Genomic DNA, 22,221 nt, shown 5'->3' on the forward strand with positions numbered 1-22,221 from the left:
GTCATAAATCCAAGCTCATCCTTTCTGGCTGACCTCCTCAGACCTTTTAATGGATTTACAGCTCATAACAGAACAGAAGGCCACCTCGTTCGGTTACATTTTGCAATGAGTTTAACCCACAGGGGCCGCCACTAAATTCTACTGCTCCGATTAGGCGTTCCGTGGTGGCTTTGTTGATGGTTTTTTAATATCGAAGGTGGCCATTCGGTTATAATGTCTTTTAATATTTTTCCAGCCCCCAATTTTGCAGTCACATGCCACGGCACAAGGCTGGGTGGCATTGATTACCCTTTGACCCACCTGTCGTACCAGATCCAGAAGTATTGTGTGAGGAGGATCCAGCCTGCCCTTGGACCTTTGGCTCCTCACTGGACGGAGGTCGGTGTCTTTGAATCCACTCACCCATCCTGTTGGACCACGCGGCCTTGCCACAGAGCCTTCTGTTCCTACTTCCAGGTTTACCAACTGCCTAGTCTCCCTCTCTGCGCTGAATGATAACCCTGAGAAGCTCCCTTCACGAGCTCCCGGGCCATTTATCCTAAATATAATGCCCATCGACATCGATCAGAAGCTCCGCTGTGGGGCTCTGCTGGGTGGCTCGGCCGGTGAAGCGTCCGCCTTCCGCTCAGGTCATGATCCTGGGGTCATGGGATCGAGTCCCACTTCGGGCTCCCTGCTCAGCGGGGAGCCTGCTTCTCCCTCTCCCTCTGCCGCCACCCTCCACCCCGCTGGTGCTCTCTTGCTCACTCTCTCAAATCAATAAATATTTCCTTAAAAAAGCAGCTCTGCGAAAACAGCGAGCTTGTTGGGAGGCTGCCCAAAGGAGATGCCTTTTACTTGTTTCTCTGGAACCTCAATGCTGTCAATTTCCTCCTTCGATAAGACAGGCCAGCAGGCCTACGAGCCGGGCCTGGGCCGCACAGGGCCCGCGGGGTCATGACCATAGGGACTCGCTGCGGGACAGGGCGCCGCTCGTGCTGGGGAAGGTGGAGGCTCTGGTCCTTCTATCACACGGTGTCCTCTGAGGTGCAGGACGTGAGGGAGGAGGAGAACAGGGAATTTCCAGGAATCCCTGTGTCCTTCCTGGGCCATAGGCTAGCTCTTGCCCTAGAGACACGACTAGTGGTTCTCCTGAGCACAGCTAACTCGGGCGCGGGCAGGTCTTCACAGAGGTGTTCTGAGACGTTCCTCCCTCTAGGCCCCGTGGGTCTTATTTTCCCTTTGGCTTGTTTTGCTCAACTATTTTATATTTATTTTACCACGAGGCATATCATAATTGTCTTTATGATATATTTAAAAGATTATCTACTAGATGATGTTTTATTCTTAAACATTTTTTTACAGGGGCGCCTGGGTGGCTCAGTGGGTTAAAGCCTCTGCCTTCGGCTCTGGTCATGATCCCAGGGTCCTGGGATCGAGCCCTGCGTCGGGCTCTCTGCTCGGCAGGGAGCCTGCTTCCTCCTCTCTCTCTGCCTGCCTCTCTGCCTACTTGTGATCTCTGTCTGTCCAATAAATAGAATCTTTAAAAAATTTTTTTACAATAAAACCATGGTCACTCACAGCCTTTGTATTCATAACAGAACGGGACTGCAGTGGCCGGCAGGGTGGTCTCCCCAAAGACCTCATGTCCACGACCTAATCCCTGGGACCTGTGAACGTGACCTTATTTGGAAATAGAGTCTGTGCAGATGTAACAAAGTTAAGGATTTTGAGATGAGATGGTCTTGGATTATCCATGGGCGCCCCAGATCCAATGGCACGTGTCCTTCCCGGAGAGAGACGCAGGAAGCAGAGAAGACCCACGCGCACAGAGACAGAAGAGGAGGTGATGGGACCATGGAGGCGGGGTTGAGAGTGATGTGGCCACAAATCAGAGAACGCTGGCGGCCACGACGAGCTGAAAGAGACAAAGAACTGGTTCTTCCCCAGAGCCTCTGGACAGAGCACTGTGCCCTCTGCCAAGTGACCCCTGCGTTTCAGAGTCAGCCTCCAGAATTGCGAAAGAACGCATTTGTTACAGGACACGAATGCCAGTGACTGAATTCCCTTCTCAGAACTTGCTCAGGAAACGCTACATCCAGTGGCTTAGCGATGTGACTTCCCGAGGAGTGGGAGATCGATCTCTCCAAGTGTTCTCTGCCAAGGGGCCCGGGCCACTGAGCGACACGGTGTGTGGCATGAAAACCCGTCCTTGATGGTCTATTTCATTTCCTGACAGCAAATTATCCTAGACGATCCTATCCTTTCTCACTCTGACATTATAATGACACAATGATCGTGATGATGATAAACACAGCACAGACATTTTTCCCTGTGTTGCTTTGATGCCATTGCACTGAGGGAGTTTTTGCGAATTTCAGCGGAGGGTTTTCCAGAAGGCTTGGCCTCTGAGGGTCGTGGTATGAGACAGCACTTTTCTTCCCAGGGGTCCTACATGGAGTCTGCTGCCCGAGGCTGGTGCCACGGATACTGCTTTATATCCAAAGACAGGGGGCGCCTGGGTGGCTCAGTGGGTTAAGCCGCTGCCTTCGGCTCAGGTCATGATCTCAGGGTCCTGGGATCGAGTCCCGCATCGGGCTCTCTGCTCGGCAGGGAGCCTGCTTCCCTCTCTCTCCGCCTGCCTCTCTGTCTACTTGTGATCTCTGTCTGTCAAATAAATAAATAAAATCTTTAATTAAAAAAAAAAAAAAAAAAAAAAAACAAAGACAGACTGCCTGGGTGTCTTTCCATGGGGACACTTGGTCAGCCTCTTACTGGCTGTAAAGACCCACCCTTTTCTACGGTGAACTAATACAGACTGTTGAAAAGAGCTTCAAGAAGGGGCACCTGGGTGGGTCAGTTGGTTAAGTGTTTGCCTTCGGCTCAGGTCATGACCCCAGGGTCCTGAGATCGAGCCCCGCATCGGGCTCTCTGCTCAGTTTGGAGCCTCTTCTCCCTCTCGCTCTGCCGCTCCCCCTGCTTATTTGCTCCTGCTCTCTCTCTGTCAAATAAATAAATAAAATCTTAAAAAATAAATAAATAAAAAGAGCTTCAAGAACTAGAAAGGATTCTACACATTCATGCCACTAATCATATTAACAGTTATTATCAGAAATGCCCTAGAGATAAATGAACGGATAATGGTCTTTGGAAATTTCCTTATAAAACACAGGCTCTTGATACACCTAAGTGAAAGCAAATTTTCATCATTGTTCTAAATATTACGTTGGTTCATAGGAAAGGAAGCGTTTAAAAATTTGCAAAGCAAGGAACACCAGGGTGGCTCAGTCGGTGAAGCGGCTGCCTTCAGCTCAGGTCACGATCCCAGGGTCCTGGGATAGAACCCCGAGTCGGGCTCTCTGCTCGGCAAGGAGCCTGTTTCTCCCTCTCCCCCTCCCCCTCCCCCACTTGTGCGCGCTCTTTTTCTCTCTCTCTGACAAATAAATAAATAAAATCTTAAAAAAAATTTACGAAACAAGTTTTAAACACCCGGTGAGATGATGCTGTGGCCTCGATCCATTCAGTCAGAGTGTCCATGGTCTTGGGGACGATTAGGACCATCGTGGAGGGTTGCAGGGAGACAGAGAGCCCAGGATCCGCTTCGGACCTCAAGAACGGTCTCCAGAATAAGGAGAGCTTCAAGTCTGTCCGGGAACAGGTCTGAATGAAGAGCCAAACACGCCCTTGACCGTAAGCGGGGATGGAGGCTGTGTCGTCTGCTCAGGCTGCTGTAACAAAACACCTCAGACTGGTGTGGCTTAAGCAATAGACGTTTATTTCTCACAGTTCTGGAGGCTAGAAGTCCAAGATCAAGGTGTCAGCGGACGTGGTTTCTCCCAAGGCCTGTCTCCATGGCTTGAAGGTGGCCGCCTTCTCCTTGGGTCCTCACAGCGCCTTCCTCTGTGCATAGGTATCCCTCCTGTCGCTCTGTCTTCCTTCAAGGACACCAGGCATAGTGGCTTAAGGCCCCACCCGTGTGACCTCATTTAACCTTAATCTTAATTATCCAGTCTCCCCAAAACAGTCACGTCCTGAGGTGTACTGCAGGTTGGAACTTGAACGTATGACTTTTGCGGGAACATGATTCAGTCCATAGCGGCGCCATTCGATTTTGGGGGGTTACGTTAGACATCTTTCTCACTGACATACGGGGCAGGCTCTTGCCACTTAGAGCCACAGGCTTACTGCCTGACAACTCACCAGCAAAGGGGACCTGCTCTGAGCCTTGCTTAGGGGAACAGTACTAAGTTCTTAGACTACCTCTTCTCCGATGGCCGGGAGACCTGAGTCTCCCCAAATGGCCTTTGATGTATCTAGCAGAAGTGACACTTAGGAAGCTCTAGCCAGGACTTCCAGGGGCCGTGCACATGTCTCCTCTCTCTTGAGGTAGCAGGTGCTACCACCATGTGATGGAGCCTGGACTAGCTGACGGGGGGATGACAGGCCACGGACAGCCACAGTCATCTCAGCCAAGGTCCCAGACAGGGAACCCAAGGAAGAGGACAGGCACGCCCAGGATCAGTAGAACATACACAGCAGCGGACCACAGATGTCTCAGGGAGCCCAGTAGAGGCCAGAAGAAGGCTTAGCTGAGCCCAGCCCAAACTGTTGACTTGCAGAATCATGAGCTAATAAATGGTTCTTGTGATTGTTCTTTTTTTTAAAAAAAAAGGTTCTTTTTTTAAGTCACTGCATTTTGGAATGATTTGTTGTGCAGCAAAGTAAGCAGTGTACAAGCCCTAAAAGATGCTCTCTTATGCTCAACTAATCAGAAGCATTGGCAAAGCTGTGGTCCTTAGCAAGTGTCATGCTCTCATTACTGACAACAGCTGGGGGGTGGGGGCAGGGGTAGGGGGCGTGGGTTCTAGGCACATCAATTTGAGAGAAAAGAAGAAAAGACATTTACTCTCTTTCCACACATTCCAGATCAGTGGTTTTCAAAAATTTTCTAGAAGTGGAACCTTCCTTACAAAAGAAATCGTACCCAGTATCGCCAAAAAAGAAACAATATTTATAATTTATCATTATAAATCTAATAGGGTAAAATATGTAAACTCATTTTTTAAAAAGCTGATCAATAAAAATGAGAGGGATAACAGGATTATGAACTCAAGCATTCAAACTTGGGGGGTAATGGAAGACAGACATCATCTTATTTCAGAACCTGATTAATTTCTAACACCTTGTTTTGGTAACAGCACAAAAAATCCTGATACACACACAGATTTTAGCAGCGCACCTTGCAATCTCAGAATACTCCTCAATTGAACAAAGATAGAAGAAGCCATCTGTCCCCACGAACCACCTACCACAGGCTCAGTGGGCTGCCATATGCAAAACACAATCGGTGTGAGTTTTCTCATCTTAAGATCATCTTGAAGTACGCTCTTTCAAGATGAAAATTAATCAATCATTTGCAGAACCCGAGAAACGCCTCCCCAAACCCTAGAAGTTCATGGAGCGCACTTGGAAAATGCCCCATATTTTCGCTCAGACAGACTTTGAAGAAGAAATCGTGGTCAAAGATGCACCATGCTTGGAAAACAGAGCAGCAAGGAGCCTTCAGGGACCACAACTCAACCCTCTTCGTTTCTGAAGGAAGGCAGGATCGACACACAACCCTCTTCGTTTCTGAAGGAAGGCAGGATCGACACACTGGTGTCTTGGCTTTAAGTGGAATGTCTTGTCGGGAGACAGAGAATGAACCCATGAATGAACGGGGCCCACATCAGTTTCTTCCTCTGGCTCCCGTGAAGGGAGTAAGGTTGATTTAAGCCCAAATACAAAGATGCCTCATTTCTTGGGAGGATTTTAATGGTTGGTATAAAAAGTCTGCACGTGTTGGGAATTTGTTACGAATGAAATTGGTTTTATTTTTTATTATGATTTTTAAAAGATGTATTTATTTATTTGAGAGAGAGAGAGACAGCAGAGCACGAGAGAGCAAACACCAGCTGGGGTGGAGGGGGTTGAAGAGCAGGAGAGGCAGAGGGGGAGGGAGAAGCAGACTCCCCGCTGAGCAGGGAGCCCCCATGCGGGACTCCATCCCAGGACCCTGGGATCATGAACTGAGCCAAAGGCAGACAGATGCCTGACCAACTGAGCCACCGAGGAGCCCCGAATTTGATTTTAAAAAGCCTTCATTACAACTCCAGAACAGTGTGTACAGAAGGCAGAAAGTGCCCTAAGCTTGAGCTGAGACACCTTCCAGCATCACTGGTCAGGGCAGTTCACCCAGGACCCCTGCCCCCTGTCCACCCAGTGTCACTCTGGGGACTGCTCTTCCCCACACTGAGCCACCTGGCTGACAGGTGTTTCCAATAGCTCCGCCTCCCTGACGTCAGTGATTGGTTGAGGCGTGGGCAGCCCCCTCAAAGGTGGGCCCATTACAGCCTTCCTCAGCCGGACTGTTTTCTCCGAACCGGCCAATCGGCATCTCTGCTCAGACTCTTTCTTTTTGGAAATCGAAGAAACCCTTTTCCGTCTGGTCCTAGGACGGACTGTCGGGATGCGAAGCTGCAGGAGGGGATTCAAACGAGGGAGACAGAAAGGACAGCTGCCCTCGCTGAGTTTTGGTTACTGGAGTCTCAACATTTTCTTTTCCAGCTCGCATTACTTTGAGTTGGGTCTCTGTCACTTGAAACCAACGTGTACTTTCCAAAAATAATAATAAGTATTTGCACAGAATGCCAATTCGGTGTCAAATTTAAGGGAAACACAGACTTCATCACTTGAACTCAGTGGGGTCCAGTGACCCCGTTAAAAATCCCCTGCAGCGGAACAGCGGTTAATAAAGGGGCTTGATTTGATGGCGGAGCTGCCGCTGGTCCTTCTTCAGCATCTCTGACGGCTCCGAGGGGCGCGGGATGCGTAAAAAGCAGCTACAGGTTGTACATCATCTTAACTCAGAGCAAAAGCCACGAGCTGAGCTGTTACATGCAGATAAATACACGATTGCTACAGAATTTGCAACTGTTCAGCCACGGAAGAAAATGAGTCAGAAAGAGAAAACTCCCCATTTGAACTGATGACACGGAGACCCCGTGGGCCACTTGGATCGGCCAGGAGAGACCACCTGTCCCCGCGTTTACACTCTTTGCTGCCCTCAGCATCTGATGACCCTCAAAGCTTGCCCAGGTACCGACAGCACGTTTGCTCTCTGAGCTCCGTGCATGGCTTCCGGGGCCCAGAAGGCACTGATGTTCTCCTGCCAGAAGAGATCTTCTCTAACCCACCAACGTCTTCCAAGTTTTCTAAAATCCCACCTCTTCCCCGGGCCAGCCTTTTTTAACAGCCCCACTTCTCGGTCCACGGCCCCCGTGCCAACCCTCCTTAAGCTTCTCTTTCACTCTCCATATTTTGCTGAGTTTTATTACAGGTTCTTGGCTGATTCTCCGCTCTTCTCGATTCCCTGTGGCTTCCCAAATGGAACGGGTCTGTTACTAGGGGATCCAATAAATTAGACATTTTTCTGACTCTTAACTTTGCCTCTTGCCCAAGCCAAATTCTACTGGCCGCCCCCAGGGCTTGGCCTCCGAAGTCCTGGACGCCGGCATCTCCCCAGCTCTCAAACTCAGTCTGTCCTGATTTCACATTTCAACCCCAGGACATTCTGCCAAGGGACAGGGCACGAAAAGAGGGACGTCTTTCTTGTTATTTTCTCCTCGCTGTGGCTTCCATGAGGCGTGTCTATGTGTGCGCCTCTAACGACAGGCTCACAGTTGCTCCACGGCCTCGAAAATTCTGTCCCACTCAAGCGGCGGCCGTTGAGAATGGTACCCCCACCCGGCTTTCTGCCGCGTGCAAGCCTGCTTCAGCGGAACCCACGGGCTCTTGTCAGCCTCGCGCTTAACGAATAATCACAAGAAAAACACGCGTCAGCATCTGCCAAGGGGCAGCGCCAGGAACGCGTTGGCGAAGTCAGGGTCTCGGTGCTTCCCACGTGCTTTCATGCAAGACTTCTTGGCTGCTCTTCCTCAGAGAACAGGAAGCTAAGGAAATTCCCTCTTCCTGGCACCTGACGCCTTCTCAACTTTCCTTCAGGGCTTTTTTTTTTTTTTTTTTTAAGATTTTTATTTGTTTATTTGACACAGAGAGAGAGATCACAAGTAGGCAGAGAGGCAGGCAGAGAGGGGGAGGGAAGCAGGCTCCCGGCTAAGCAGAGAGCCCGATGCGGGGCTTGATCCCAGGACCCTGAGATCATGACCTGAGCCGAAGGCAGAGGCTTAACCCACTGAGCCACCAGGTGTCCCCCCCTCCTTTTAAATTGACTTTATTTAAGGTATTGCAATGAAGAGAACACCCAGCCCGGATCCAAATTTTAGGATCTCTCAGTAGGGTGGTTTTGTCTTAGACCTCTATAGGGAGGGGTAGGAAGTTACAGGTGGGGTGATTTTGCAGCCAGTGCTGTTTTGGTTCGAGGCCTTTTCTTTATGGGATGCAACAGCCCCCAAATACTGATGTTGTCTGTTCCCAATTATTTGCTCCGCTGTATTTCCTCCGACTCTGCCCTCCCCTGGGGTCCCCCATGGGATCCCATGGGAAACCAGAAGACCACGCGCAAACTGGGGGCTTTTCATGCCAGGAGCAACAGAAGCATGCTGTTCACTCTCACAGGCAGCTACAGTCATAAAAAATAATATGGTGCTCTAAGGGGAGGGTGTGTATAGTCACGGAGGGACCAGAGCGGCTGGAGGTAGTCGGAAAAGCCTTTCCAGGAGAGGGAAAGTGAGGGCCTGTGGACGTCAAAGGATGCATAGCAGAGGAGCCGATGGTTGGGGCCCGCATTCTGGATCCAGAATGATCCACCCGAGGTTTGCTGGCGGCGTGACTTTGGAAGGCAAGGTAAGCGATCTTCTTGTCCCCAGTTTCTTCTATGAAACGGAACAAGCAGCCCTACTGTATTTGTTTGCTACAGCTGCGTAACAAACTATCATGAACCCTACTGGCTTAAAGTCGCGCCCATCTGTTAGCTCACGGAGTTGGACGTCAGCTGTGTTCTCTGTGCCGGCTTTGCAAGGCTGGTGTTCAGCTGTCGACCAGGCTGAGTTCTTGTCCGGAGTCTCCGGGGCAATATCTGCTTCTGAGCTCGTTCTTGCTGTTGGCAGAATTCATTTCCTTGTGGTTTGGGGCCTGATGGCCCTGTTTCCCTGCAGGCCATCGCCTGAGGACCAATCTTAACCCCTAAGTGTCCCCTGCCATGGGGTCCCCTCCATCATCAAGTTGGCAATGGTCCATCAGACCCATATCATACTCTGAATCTCTGACTTTCTTTTCTTCCATCAGCTGGAGAAAACTCCCTCCTTTTTTTATCTTTTTTAATAAATTCATTTATTTGAGAGAGAGTGTGTGTGTGTGTGCACCAGCTTGGGGAGGGGCAGAGGGAGAGGGAGAGAGAATCCTCAAGCAGACTCCATGCCGAGCAGAGAGCCCGATGCGGGCTCGGTCCCAGGACCCTGAGATCATGACCTGAGCCGAACCCTCAACTGACTGAGCCACTCAGGAGCTCCAAAGCTCCCCCGCTTTAGAGGGCTGCTGTGATTAGGCCAGACATACTTGGATAATCTATCTCAAGGTCAACGCATCGGGGACCCTTAATTACATCTGTAAAATTCTTTAAAGTAGTTCCCAGGTTAGCACTTGGTTGAATAATGAAGACAAGCGTGTGTACACCAGGGCTGGGGACCTAACGGGGCCGTCTTGCAATTCTGTCCACCGTATGCACTTCCTTCTAAGCCCAAGTAAAGCCCAAGTTAGCAAGTTTCCACAAAGTACCGGGGCCAGATAAGCATGTTTCAGGTAAGGGGTTTACGTGCAAATAGTTAGGCAGTTGAGTTCCCAGGACGGATGAGAACTTCGCACGGTGAAAAGAGAGTGTTAGGGGCTGGGAACAAAGGAACAGCTGACAAACGTCCTCCCGTGGTTGGTCAAGGGGCTTCATTTTGATACACTCGGACACAGGAAGTGCCCGTACTCCTCGGACGAACACCACATAAGTCTTTGCTGCAGTCATGGCGGTAAAGACCGGGCTCTGGAAGGAGGAAGAAGGGACCCGAAAACGGCCTCTGGATCAGCCCTCTCAGAAACCATCTGTTTGGAGTTTGTGGCTCTGCAAAGAGTGGAGAGGTTTCCTCCAGCTACAAGTCCAGGGATGCCGAAACCGCTAAAATAATAGGTCTTCCCAAATCAGTCAAGCAAAGCCCTAATTGGAAAAGAGAGTTGGAAGTCAGGGTCCCCACTCCCTCTGCTAACCACACACAGGTCTGGTGGAGGTCCGTGTGCTGCCCGAAGGAGGCTGTTTCCTTTCTTAGCCGGGCGGGTATCACTGATGGAAGAATCGGACAAGGGTCCAAGATCCTGGTGATTCTGGGAGAAAGGCAAGCGGCCACCATCCAGAAGGAAAGAGCTGGACATGTAGCTGCTTTGCAAGTTGAGTTGCCCGCTCCCGATCTATGTTCCATATGGTCTGGGGCCGGCCTGAGACCAGCAGGAAGGAGACAAAGGGGCAGGTGAGGGGAGAAACCGAGGGGGTGAGAATGAAGAGATTATATTTTTCATTCCGCAGATGCCCTGGTGGGAAGAAGCTTGGCCTTCAAACCCCCCTAGACCAACCGGTTCTCATTTCCAGCTGACTTCTTCTTCATCACCCCTGGCTCCTTCTCCCCTCCCTTCCCCTCCCCCACCCCGCCACCCCTCCTCTATCTGCCCTGCCTGCTGGATCTTCTCAAAGCTTCCCCGGAAAGACTTGAGCCAATTTACTCCCCTTAAACAACTGTCATCTTTGAAAAGCTGCCCAGTCTCTTTGCTGTGATTTTCAAAGGGAAACTCAGGGCTAGGCTTGCTTTTCGGTGACAGCAAGGAGGTAGGAGGAGAGGGAAAGACAGGTGCTTCCTGTCCCTGGGCTGGTGGGAAAAACACAGATACACACATCCAGGCTTCGGAGAAATGCTGACGCTGTAATTGTAGGAAAAGACAGCCTTCCCCATACCTGAGCGTCAAGGAAGGAAAACAGAGAGTAGGGATTTGTATTTGTGTGCTAGCTGATGGAGTTTCGACACCGGTGGGGTTGGAGGGGGATGACCCTGTTTGACCTTGCCTGTCAAGACCAGAGGGTTATGGAGGGACCAACGTGGGCAAAGGGTCAGGCCAAGCTGGCCACTTGTGACATGTCAAAGGACGGGTGTTTTCTGGCTTGGGCAGCCTGTTGGCAGAGAAGAAACCCAGCCCACCAGCCCAGGAAGCCGCATTTCTAGGAGGTAGAGGAGAGCAACAAGGTGAGTGGTTACCTGTGCCCCAGGTAAGCCCTGCCTTCCAGCCTCTTCTGGCTGGTTGGTGTCTGGCCTGAAGTCCTGCAGACTACGCTCCCCTCGCTCCTCGCACACTCTTGGCTTTTCGCTATTCAAGACAGGTGCCAAAGGTGTCATCGTGCCTGTGAGAGCCTGGAGTTGCCTCCCTCATTGTGATTAGCAACCAACGACCCGACAGAAACACTTTCCCTGATTGCATTTTTGGCTTGGATTGTGCCACACTTAGTTCTGTTTTGAGGGGGGGGGGACAGGAGGGAGGAACAGTGGGTTGGGGAAGTTTGCAGAACACCCTGAATGTCAGCCCAGGAGACTCTACCGGACACACAGTGTATCTTTTGCATTTCAACTTCACCTGATCTTGACATGCAATTAACAAAGACTGATGGAAAACCTGAAACATTCAAAATGATGTCTAAACTCCACCTTCCACCAAAATAAAAAAGGAATGTGCTGGGGGGGGGAACCCAGGTCATTCCCTACCTTCTGTTGGTAATGAGCTCACGTTGTTAGAAAGATACCTTCCAAATTCATACCATGACTTATTAGCGTGGTGGTTAAGAAAAAAATATATTACTCAGACTAACGATCGCTTCTGGGCAAGGGGTGAAGAATGCTGATTTGGCTTCTCTCACTACCTGAAACCCTCCTGGTGTGGCAGATGGCTTGCTGCTACAATTATTGTGGATATCAGTTAATGGTAGGTAATTATTGGCATGGTGGCATCCGTATAGGTCTATAACTCTCTAGTTTTTAAATACTGGCTGGGTTGCGACTGTAAACAAGGAGGGCTTGTCCGTGCAAGAGAGACACAACTAGTAAGGTCATTCACTGTTTCTTCCTTTGCTGTCTGTTCTAAGTATTTGCTTGCACAGAACTCTCGAGCCTTCCTTGGCCCGGGGTAGCCAGAGGAGCACACAGCAGCATGGGTGCGGGCTTCATTGAAACTTCCACATGCTTTCTACTCATCAGCCCACTCCCTGGCTTCAGGTAATGAGTTACTCCCTCTGACAACAGAACTCTGGGCGTGCTTCAAATTCACACTGGCCACCGAGTCCTCCACGTTCGTTCTTAACCTTGACGTACATGTAATAGGGCATAGGCTTATGAGAATCCTCCCGCTGATGTTTGCCATACAGGTCTGGTGAAGGCAGGTGTTCTTTGCAACCCGAGGTCAAGTTTCAACCCTCGAGAATGCAGCTTCCTCTCCTGCTTCAGCCCACAAACCTCGCCTGAGGTCTGGAGATAGGAAAAGGAAGAGGAAAAGAAATATCCCAGCTGTCAGATTTCAACCAACCACTCGAAACCACCCTGTTAGCTCCGGAGACAGCAAGGTCGGCAGCCCCCATGGGTCGACCCTCTGTTAAATGACCAAAATCATTTCTGTCCAGGAAATGTGTTTTTGTGACACACGATGGCGTAGAAATCAAGCCCAAACATCGATGGTGGGAAACGTCGGTGAGAAAGATTTTTGTGTTTCTGCCAAAAATATTCTCCCGGACTTTCCTTCAAGATCCGGAGGAACATAAGGAAGTGCAGGACCACGGAAATGAGAATACATGAATGCTGATTATGAAAGCAGACGACTTCGCCCACAGTCCCCTCGTTCTGGAACCTTCCACAGATATGTAGACAATTTTCTAAGGGCAAAATTTCCTAGTCCATTGATCCCGACGCCCACATTATTGATGAAATCAAGGTAATGTTGAACGTGACAGTGTCTGAGAAACACTCTCAAATTGTCTTTTTATTACACCCAATTAGCAATGAAACGGAGAACCAGCTCTTTTCTAATCTAAAGTCATCAGCCACGGAGCTGCAAAATTCACCACGGCGATTTCAGCCAGAGGCTCCCCATTTCACCCCCTTTTGCTTTCTGAAAGTCCTCCCTCCCTCAAGCCTCAGCCGGCCTTAGCGCTGCAGAACAACACGCAAACAGTTAAATTGGGCTAGCCCCGGGCAGCCACCGAGATTTATGGTCTACCCATCCTCCGCAGGGACTATAAAACCCTCTGATGACATCTCATTTTGAAATCTCTTGTAGTAAGAAAAGTAATGGGTGTGGTTCAAAATGAACTCTGGATGCCAGTGATATTTAGACAAGTCTGTACTTCGAAACAGAGTTCTAGCTCATGTGAAGGTCTCTGTCAGTCCCCCGATCTCAGGATTGACTCTTCCTCCCACTCCAAACCACCCCCCTTCCTGCCCTTTTACAAATACATCTTCTTAAGTGGATCCTAAATAGGTTTGGGCTCCCCACCCCTCAACCCCCAGCTACATTTTGCTTTGGATTTTTAAAAATTCCCAGGTAACTTTCTACCTCCTCTGTGAAAGCATCAAGTCTCAGATCCATGTCAGCCCAAATGACCCCAATGCTAAAACCACCTTCAAGTTAGAGCACCGGACAGAGGGACAAGCCGGGTTTTAAATAGAACAGGTCGGTGACCAGGTCAGGGAACTAACCGTTTACTTTCCGCCCCAGCTGACCTCTTGTAATCTCTGACCCGGGCAGAGGAATAAGTTAAGAGAAAGAGCTGGGTTTTCAGGAAGGAGCATTGCTTTCTGGAAGGCGCCCAGGTCCAAAGCGGAGTGCGGAATTCGAACCAGCTCTGGAGTTGCTCTATTTGGGAACCTATTCCGGAACACCCGAGTCCAGCAGCGGCTTCCCACATCAGGACAAGGAGAAAGAGGGGGACAACGACCCAGGACAGTGCAGCGGGGCTAAGGGGTGAACAGGGAGCTGGAGGGGAGAGGCTGAGAGCATTTCTCCGCTGCACTGAAACTTTCTCCCCCTGAGATGCACTCGGGGCTGGACTCTGCCGTCCGCCAACAGCTGGTGGGGTCCGGGCGGGGAACACTAGCCGCGCCGGGCGCCCAGCGGGAGCTCCGGGCCGGGGCGGCGGGGCGGGGCAGCGCGCGCGGGGGGTGCCCGGCGCCCGGGGTCCTCACCTGTTCCAGCGGGCCACCTTCCTCCGGTAGTACCGCAGCGCCTCCTGGCTGGCCAGGAGCGAGTCCTCGGGCCCGAGGAGCGGCGGCTCCTCCGGGACGCGGTACAGCGGGTGGGCGAAGAGGGCCTGCAGCTTGGAGCCGCGGCCGCCGTGCCGCTCAGCGCCGGGCCGGGCTCGGGAAAAGTTGCGCGCGGCCGCGCGGGGGTTCGGGGAGGCGGCGGCGGAGTCCGGGGCCGGGGACGAGGCGCGCCGGGCGCACGGGCAGCCCCGCGGGTCCTCCCGGGGCCGCAGCTGGCGCCGCACCTGGGGCCAGAGGTGGAAGTAGAGGTCGGCGGAGAGCAGCGCGCCCAGCAGCAGCAGGGTCAGCAGGCGGTCCCGGCGCAGCCCGGGCATGGCCCCGCCGGGGCGCGCGAGCGTCTCCGGGGACCCGGGCGGGCGCTGGGCGCCGAGGGCCGGCCGGGGTCGACGGGGCCGGCGTGCTCACTGCGGGGGATCGCCCCCCCCCTTGGAGGGGTGTCGCCCCTGAACTTGGGGACCCGAGGCGTAGGGGCTCGCGGTGCTGGCGGGCGTCCCTGCTCCGCGCGGAGTGGAGACCCGAGGATGGTGCCTCTGGGCCCCTGTCTCTGGCACCTTCTCTCCCCGCGCCGCCCGCCCGGGAGCCCGCTGCAGGGAAGGGCTGCCTGCAGGGGCGCGGGTGCCTGCTGTCCCCCGCGGGCGCACGGGCGGCGGGGCCGGGGGCGGCGGCGAGCGGGAGCTCGGGGAGCTGGTGGCGGCGCTCGCCTCCCGGCGGAGGAAGGCGGCTGCGGAGCCTGGGGCGTTTCTCCAGAGATGCTGTCCCTGGGCGGCTGCGGCGACCGTTCCCGCGGCTCCTTCCGCGGATGGCGGGGACGCCCGTGCCCCCGGCTGCTCGGGGCGAGCTCGTCTGCGCGCCCGAGTCCTCGAGGCAGAGGTGACGCCGGGCCTCCCCCGCCTGGCCCCGCGCCCGCCCCTCCGCCCACTCGCAGCTGGCACCTACTTCTGGCGCAAGCTCGCCAGCCAACCCCGGGCCTCTGCCGGCTCTGCCCTAGCACCTTGTCACCCAGCCGGCACCTCGCGCCCATCCCCCTCGCCCCAGGCCGCCCACTTGCCCTGCTCGGGGCTCAGTCCCGGCACTTTCGGGGACTCAGGGTGTGTGTGTGTGTGTGTGTGCGCGCAACCTTTTATTTTCATTTTCCTTTTTTAGAAAAAAGACAATTCCCCGAAAGTGTTTCTTCAGTAAGATTTGTCATATAGGTGTGCGCGGGCGTGTGTGTTGTCCGGTCCCTCTTCCTATCTCCCCACCCCCCCCCACCCCGGGCACACACTAGGTCCACAACACCTACGTGTCCCGCGCCTGGCACCTAGTAGGCCCTCGGGAAACACCCACTTAAGGAATAAAAAAGTTTGTCCTTTAAAAATAAGGCACCGATTTTACCTAGAATCTTGGTGATTTCCTGTTTGGAAGGCGTTTGATTCCAACTGTGCCTGCTCTTTACAAAGAGGAAATTTCTCCGGCACTCAAGGAGGGAGGGGCCTCCCGCTGACCCCACTCTGAACTTTTGCATTTAGCTTGGTGTGAAAGTAGTCCACCCAAATGAATCACTGGACGACACATGTTAGACTTTCCCCTGATAGCTCGAGACGTCATTTATACTCCCCCACCTCATTTCCCTTTTGAGGAAGAGGGAGGGGGAGGGGGCAGGCCAGGCCTGGACTCCTGGCTCCTCTCTTTAATGGGGGAGGGCGGAGTGGGGAGGAATCGAAGTGCAAGTCTGTTGGGGGAGGCAGCCCCACTGAGCTGAATGTTCCGGAAAACTCATGTTTGCCTTAGGACCGACCCAGGAGGGTTATTGTGTGCATGGAACACTCCCGAGCACAAGCACGTGGTAAATAAGTATGTGATATGTGTTTGCTAGAAATATTATGACTTCTCAGTTCCTGTAGCACACTGGGTTAAGTTAGGTACTGTTTATGAGCGGGACAAGAGTGATAAAGCGTGGGAAAGGAGGATGCTGGACAGGACCTCTTTTAGGAGCATATCATGGCCTAAAAACTCAGTCCAAGTGAGAAACCCCACATTGATACTCTTGCCACCTACTTTCCTCTCCTGGGTGTTGATGTGGGAAACAAAAGCAGAAGAAAAATTATTAAATTTCCTCATTACCTACAGCCCATTGGCAAGTGCTTGAAACAGGCAGAGTGACCTTCCTCTAAGGACTCAACAGCCTTGATGTTAATACTTTGCTAAGGGCAAAAAGCAATCTTAGCCCGGCTCCCAGGATCTTGATAGTCTACTTTAACGTATCAAAATTCCTTTAGAAATTTCTAAACCCCCCAAGATACATGTTGGCAATCATTCCCCAAGCATGGGACAGACTGATGTACATCATGACTAAGGTTTTATTAGATGGTAATAAATGACCTTTTTGCAACAATAGCTAGCCCCCTAAAGGTCCTGCAAACCTTGCTTCCAAAATTCCTTAGAGACTTATACTACCCCAGACCCCCTTCCAACTTGAAAGTATATAATGGGCCACTCCTCGTGACCCCAGGGCAGCTCTTTCTGCCTATAGGTCCTGTCCCTATGCTTTAATAAAATCACCTTTTTGCACGAAAGATTTCTCAAGAATCCTTTCTTGGCCGTTGGCTTTGAACCCTAGTGTTCTTTCCTACATCAGGTATGGTGATGGGCATTTATCCGTCTTGTTGTGTGATCCCCTTCTTTTTATCTGGAATCAAATTTCAACTGCTTCCCAGTTTCTGAGAAACTTTGCAACTCCTGATGGTGTAATTAGGCATCACGGCGAGAGGATGAAGAAGTCAGGCACTGACCAGGGTCACAGCTGCACTGGCTCTGTGGCAAGCTGGTGTGCATTTTTCTGGGCTGGCAAAGGACACGGGTAGGAAGCCATCCCCATCGCATGACTCCAGTCCTCCCCTACTCAGGGGGTCATGCTCCCTTAGTGGACTCTGTTGTCTGGCCTCAGCTCAGGAAACAGTATTTCTAACTTGATTAGAAATTATCTTAAGCACTTTTCCTCTGCTCTATCAAGGTCAAGGGCAAAACTGCACGTGGAAGTCAGATGTTAAGTGTGAGTGAGGTTGGGGCGGCAGAGGGGAAATCCTAGGGGCAGGTTTGGCCAGTCGGATGCGGGTGGCCTCAGTGTCCTCTTCCGTCTCTCAGAAATGGGTCTTGCCCTTCTGCTCCTGCTCCGTCTCTCCTCATCTTGGCCCCTGGCTTCCTCATTTACATCCCTTCAATCCACATCCAAGTTATCCCCAACCGCTGTTGACCAGAGCCTGACATTCCGCGTCAAGCCTCCCCTCGTCGTAAATCCACCCCCACCTTTCCATTCCCACGGGACTCGAATGCAGTCAGAGTCTCCTCATTTCTTGCTCAGACTCTCGCAAGCAGGTTCCTAACTGGTCGCCCAGATTCCCATATGGCCCCGTCGCAGTGCCCACCTGTGTGACGATAGAACCAAAACGTTTGCCAGAGTGAGGTTTCTGGCACGCGGGTACAACCACGATGTCCTGTTGAAAAGCCCGCGTGGCTTCTCATCGCGCCTGGGTTAGGCTACTCACTGCGACGTGGTTCTTCGTGGTTTGGCTTCTGCCTCCCCTTCCTGCTTCATCTCTCAGCTCTCCTACGTCTTTCCGGTTTCACCCCTTAATACTTTCGGCATTTCCCTCAGTGCTTCATGCGCTAGTAGCCGTGCCTTCATTCAAAAGTTCTTTTGCATTTCCCCACCTGGAGAATGTCTATTGTCTGTCCAAGCTTTGGCCACGTGTCCCACTTTCTTTGATGCTTTTCCTCATGCCTGTTAAGTTCAGTACCGTGCGCTTTCAGGTACCCCCTCAGCTCTTTCATTCACTCCTATTAAAGTGACCAGGTTGTGTTTAGCTGTTTGCATGCGTTAGAAGTTGAATGACACCCTCCTACCCCATCCCTGCCAATTTATATGTTGAAATCCTAACCCTTACTACCTCAGAATGTGATCTTATGTGGAAACAGGGTCGTTGCAGATATAATTAGTTAAGATGAGGTCATACCAGATCAGAGCAGGCCCTTAAACCAATATAACTGGTATCCCTGCAAAGAAGGGAAATTTGGACATGGAGCTAGGCACACCAGGGGTTCTCCATGAGAAAATGAGGACAGAGGTCAGAGTCATGCTTCTACGAGCCAAGGAACACTGGAGAGAGCCAGCAGACCACCAGAAACTAGGTAAGAGGCAAGCAGCTTGTTCTCTTATAGTCCTTGGTAGAGATTATCCCCGTCAACATCTTGATCTCAGACTTGTGGCCTCCAGAACCAGGAGACAATACACTTCTGTTTTTTTTTTTCTTTTTTTAAAGATTTTTATTTATTTATTTGACAGACAGAGATCACAAGTGGGCAGAGAGGCAGGCAGAGAGAGAGGGGGAAACAGGCTCCCTGCTGAGCAGAGAGCCAGACGGCTCGATCCCAGGACCCCAGGATCATGACCTGAGCTGAAGGCAGAGTCTTTAACCCACTGAGCCACACAAGCACCCCTGCACTTCTGTTTTTTAAGCCCCCCAGTTTGTGGTCCTTTGTGACAGCAACCCTAGACACTGACACGGTACCCGTGTCTGCCTTCCTCACTCGAGCACAGAGAGAGGCTTCCTTATCTCTGGGCCCGAAGCTCTGAGGACAGGGCCTACCACTTATGGGAGAAGTTCGAGCTCAACGAATGCAGGGAAATCTTTGAGGTCAGGGACCTCAGGCTGTCTCTGCAACTGTCGGGTATCACCTAGAACCTGGGACATGGGAGGGGCTTCATTATGGGTGACAATAAAATAAAACATGGTTCCTGCCTTCAAACACCTTTTATGATTATTAGAGGAAAGAGATCTGACCGTACCTACAAGACAATTGAGAAAAAGTCCGAGGCTGTACGCCGGCCTGATGAGGGAATCCGTGCCTTTGCAGGCATTAAGGGAGCAAATGGAAAGGGCACTTGTGTTTCCTTTCAGTCTAGCTAAATATCAAGCTCGTTACTTCCAGGAATTAAATCATAAGAACAACAGAGTCAATATTTAAACACAAGAGTTCCTCAATCTGTGAAGGTTACGCTCTGTTTTTATCTTGCACATGTCCGCATGTTGCTGAACACACAACTAGTTGTTTCTTGTTTGTGTGGTTGGTTTTCCAGGCCGGATTTCTTCTTATTCCTGCTTCGATGGGATCTCGTGCGTAGCATGGCAACCGGCTGAGAATGAACCCATTCCTATGGGATCAGTGCTGTTTGTGTGTGTGGGTCTAGGTGTGTTCATGTGGGGGGGGGGGCGATGATTATGAACTGTATTTAAAGTAAAAATCTGGACTTATAAAATCTGGCCCTAGATATAGGTTGGCTGTTACATTTAACTGGAATAGTTAAGTTTTAGGAATCTTAACGGACCTATTGAAAAGGCGATAGGTAAGAGACAAGAAATAAACTGTGCTGACTGCCACTGTCTGTGTCTCTAAGAGTTATTGTTACCATACAGATGTGTGAGGGCTGTGTTGCTGTTAACTTCTAGCTGTCCCAGCTATCCCTGAGAGAGGAGGACGGCCACTCGAGTACTGTGAATGGCGGATCCGGAATGCAGTGAGAATAAGAAATGATTTGGGGTCATACCCAGTTTCTTTGAGCTAGAAAGAACAGAACTTTCTTTACGTGACCAAGACATAATGTTTCAGTGTAGGCCAGACATTTCTCCCAGTGCAGCCTATGCATCAGAATCACCTGGGTGGGGGAGGGGGGGTTTACAAAAATGCAAATTCTAGGGTCACACGCTAGATCTAGTGAATCAGAATCTTTGGAAGAGGGCCCAGGAATGTACAATTTCGACAAGCTGATTCTTAACAGCTTATAATTTTCTGTGTACCCTGAGGTCCAATTCTGATAGACACTGAAGTTGGGGAATCATCGGTTAAGAGGATAATGCTAATGAGAACAGGACATCATAGATGTCATTCCACATGACCATCCGACCTGGGTCATAAGGTCATGGGGAAGCTTCTGGAGAGAGTGTGTTTGGCCCAAGACGAACTAGCTCAGCTACTGCTGCTGGAGAAAACAAATAAACAACCCCAGTACCAAATGATGGATATGTACCGTGATCTTACTCTAAGTGTTATGTCTTTGCTTATTAGTACATTTCCTTTGGGAAACTGAATTACCTTCTCTGGCCTTGGTTTTCTCATCTGAAACATGAAACACAGAAATGAATGATCTATGAGGCCCCATTCAGTTCTAAAAAAATGATAATTTTACCACGTTTTCTTGTATTAAGCATATAATAATCAAGCTCCCCCCCCCCAGCCTATTCTCACTATATGCCAAATAATTGAGATAGCAAGCCAGCACATTGTGCAGGAAACACTGAACTGAGAATCAAGCTTAGATTTTGGTCCTGGATCAATGACATAAGGGCAAAGTATTTGCTGTCTCTGGGCTTCATTTTCCTCACATGTGCGATGAATATTTTAAGTTAGACAATTTCAAAATCTCTTTCCAGAATTAATTTCCTCCAGGAACGATGATGAAATGTCAATGAAAACCGAGAGAATCCATTGCCAGCAGACCTGTTCCAACAGAAACACGAAAAGCAACTTTTTTCAGACGGATGGCAAATGCTACCAGAGGGAAACTTAGAGCATCCAGAGTGAAGAAAGAGTAACAGAAATGATAAAAGTCTGAGTAAATAGAATAGCAACTTTGTTGCGACTACAAAGGAGCAGCCTGAAGGTGTCGCTTTCAGTGATGGAACAGTTCTGTGTTCCTATTGTGATGGGGGTCCGGTCAATGTGCACCTGTGTTAAAATTCAGAGTTACACATTTGTAAAAGGTCAACTTTTTAAAAAATTTAATTTATTATTTTTTATTAACATATAATGTATGATTAGCCCCTGGGGTACATATCTGTGAATCGCCAGGTCTACACACTTCACAGCACTCACCATAGCACATACCTTCCCCAATGTCCATAACCCCACCCCCCTCTTCCTAGAAAAAGTTCAACTTTATCGGTCATTTTATTCTTCTAACTCTGTATTAAAAATAAAATTAAATTGAAAAAAAAAAGCTTGTATGCATTTATTCAAAAGAATTTTCCCCACAGTCTGACTTACAATAACAAAGAATGGCAAATAGTTAATGGTCTATCCATAGGAATACGTAAGTAAGTTGTGGTATGCTTATACAATGGGAAACAGCAGTTAACATGAAGGAACTACAACTATATTTTCTGTGCAGGGACACACCTTAAAGTTGTAAAAGGATACGGATACCTTCATATGATATACATATGTGTGTATACAGTGTATCTGTGTGTGTGCCTGCAGTAGTAGGATACTATTTAGATAAGCTTCAAAACTGGTAGAGTAATTCTTGATATTACTTATGGATAAATATATACGTAAAATGATAAAAACACGCGTGAGAATGATGAACACAAAATCAGGTTTGTGGTTACTGGTTATATATGGGATTGAAGTGGGGAGGGGGATTATTGCCAGTTGTATGTGAGGCTTTGAGAGTATCCATAATGATTTATTTCTCAGAAAAAAGAGCCAAAGGATATTTTACAACCTTAAAATTTGAAAAAGTTGGGTGCCGCGTACATGGATGCTAGTCGTATTGTTCCTTCTACTTCTCCGTATACTTAGAGTATTTCTTTAAAAACGTGATGTGCCTTGTGGCTTCCTATCCTAGGTCAGTCTATCTTCTTAAAGAGACCCTTGAGCTAAACTGTTGGGCTTTGATATTGAGGTCAGGCAGGTTAATAAAGGTCAGCAGTCAAGAAATTTGCACTGTTTTCTTTTCAAAGGAGATACATGATAGAGGTCAAAGAATATGTAGAAGGACAGTCTTGACTTAAATGAGCTGTGTGAATCTTGAATTGGAAGAAATCTGTACCCTCGTGTGTGTAGCTGCCTTCAGATGAGGTCATTCTTCTAGGCG

The 22,221-nt window shown here is 50.2% G+C and overlaps 1 protein-coding gene across 2 annotated transcripts in view; it reads right to left on the minus strand.

Annotated features, from left to right (window-relative positions):
• Positions 1 to 15,178, minus strand: part of FAM20A (FAM20A golgi associated secretory pathway pseudokinase) — a 46,817-nt gene extending 31,639 nt beyond the window's left edge. Inside the window, exon 1 of one of the 2 annotated variants that reach the window (XR_013968075.1) lies at positions 14,232 to 14,770. Coding sequence is in view for 1 of the 2 variants with exons in the window: in XM_080825368.1 (XP_080681494.1) it covers positions 14,232 to 14,623 (392 nt within the window). In the remaining variant the exon portion in view is untranslated. Of the gene's footprint in view, positions 1 to 14,231 lie in introns of both variants that reach the window. The other variant, XM_080825368.1, reaches the window with a different exon arrangement.
• Positions 15,179 to 22,221: the final 7,043 nt, after the last annotated feature.

This window comes from Martes martes, assembly GCF_963455335.1.
Source record: "Martes martes genome assembly, chromosome: 16".
In the NCBI taxonomy this organism is placed as follows: Eukaryota; Metazoa; Chordata; class Mammalia; order Carnivora; family Mustelidae; genus Martes; species Martes martes.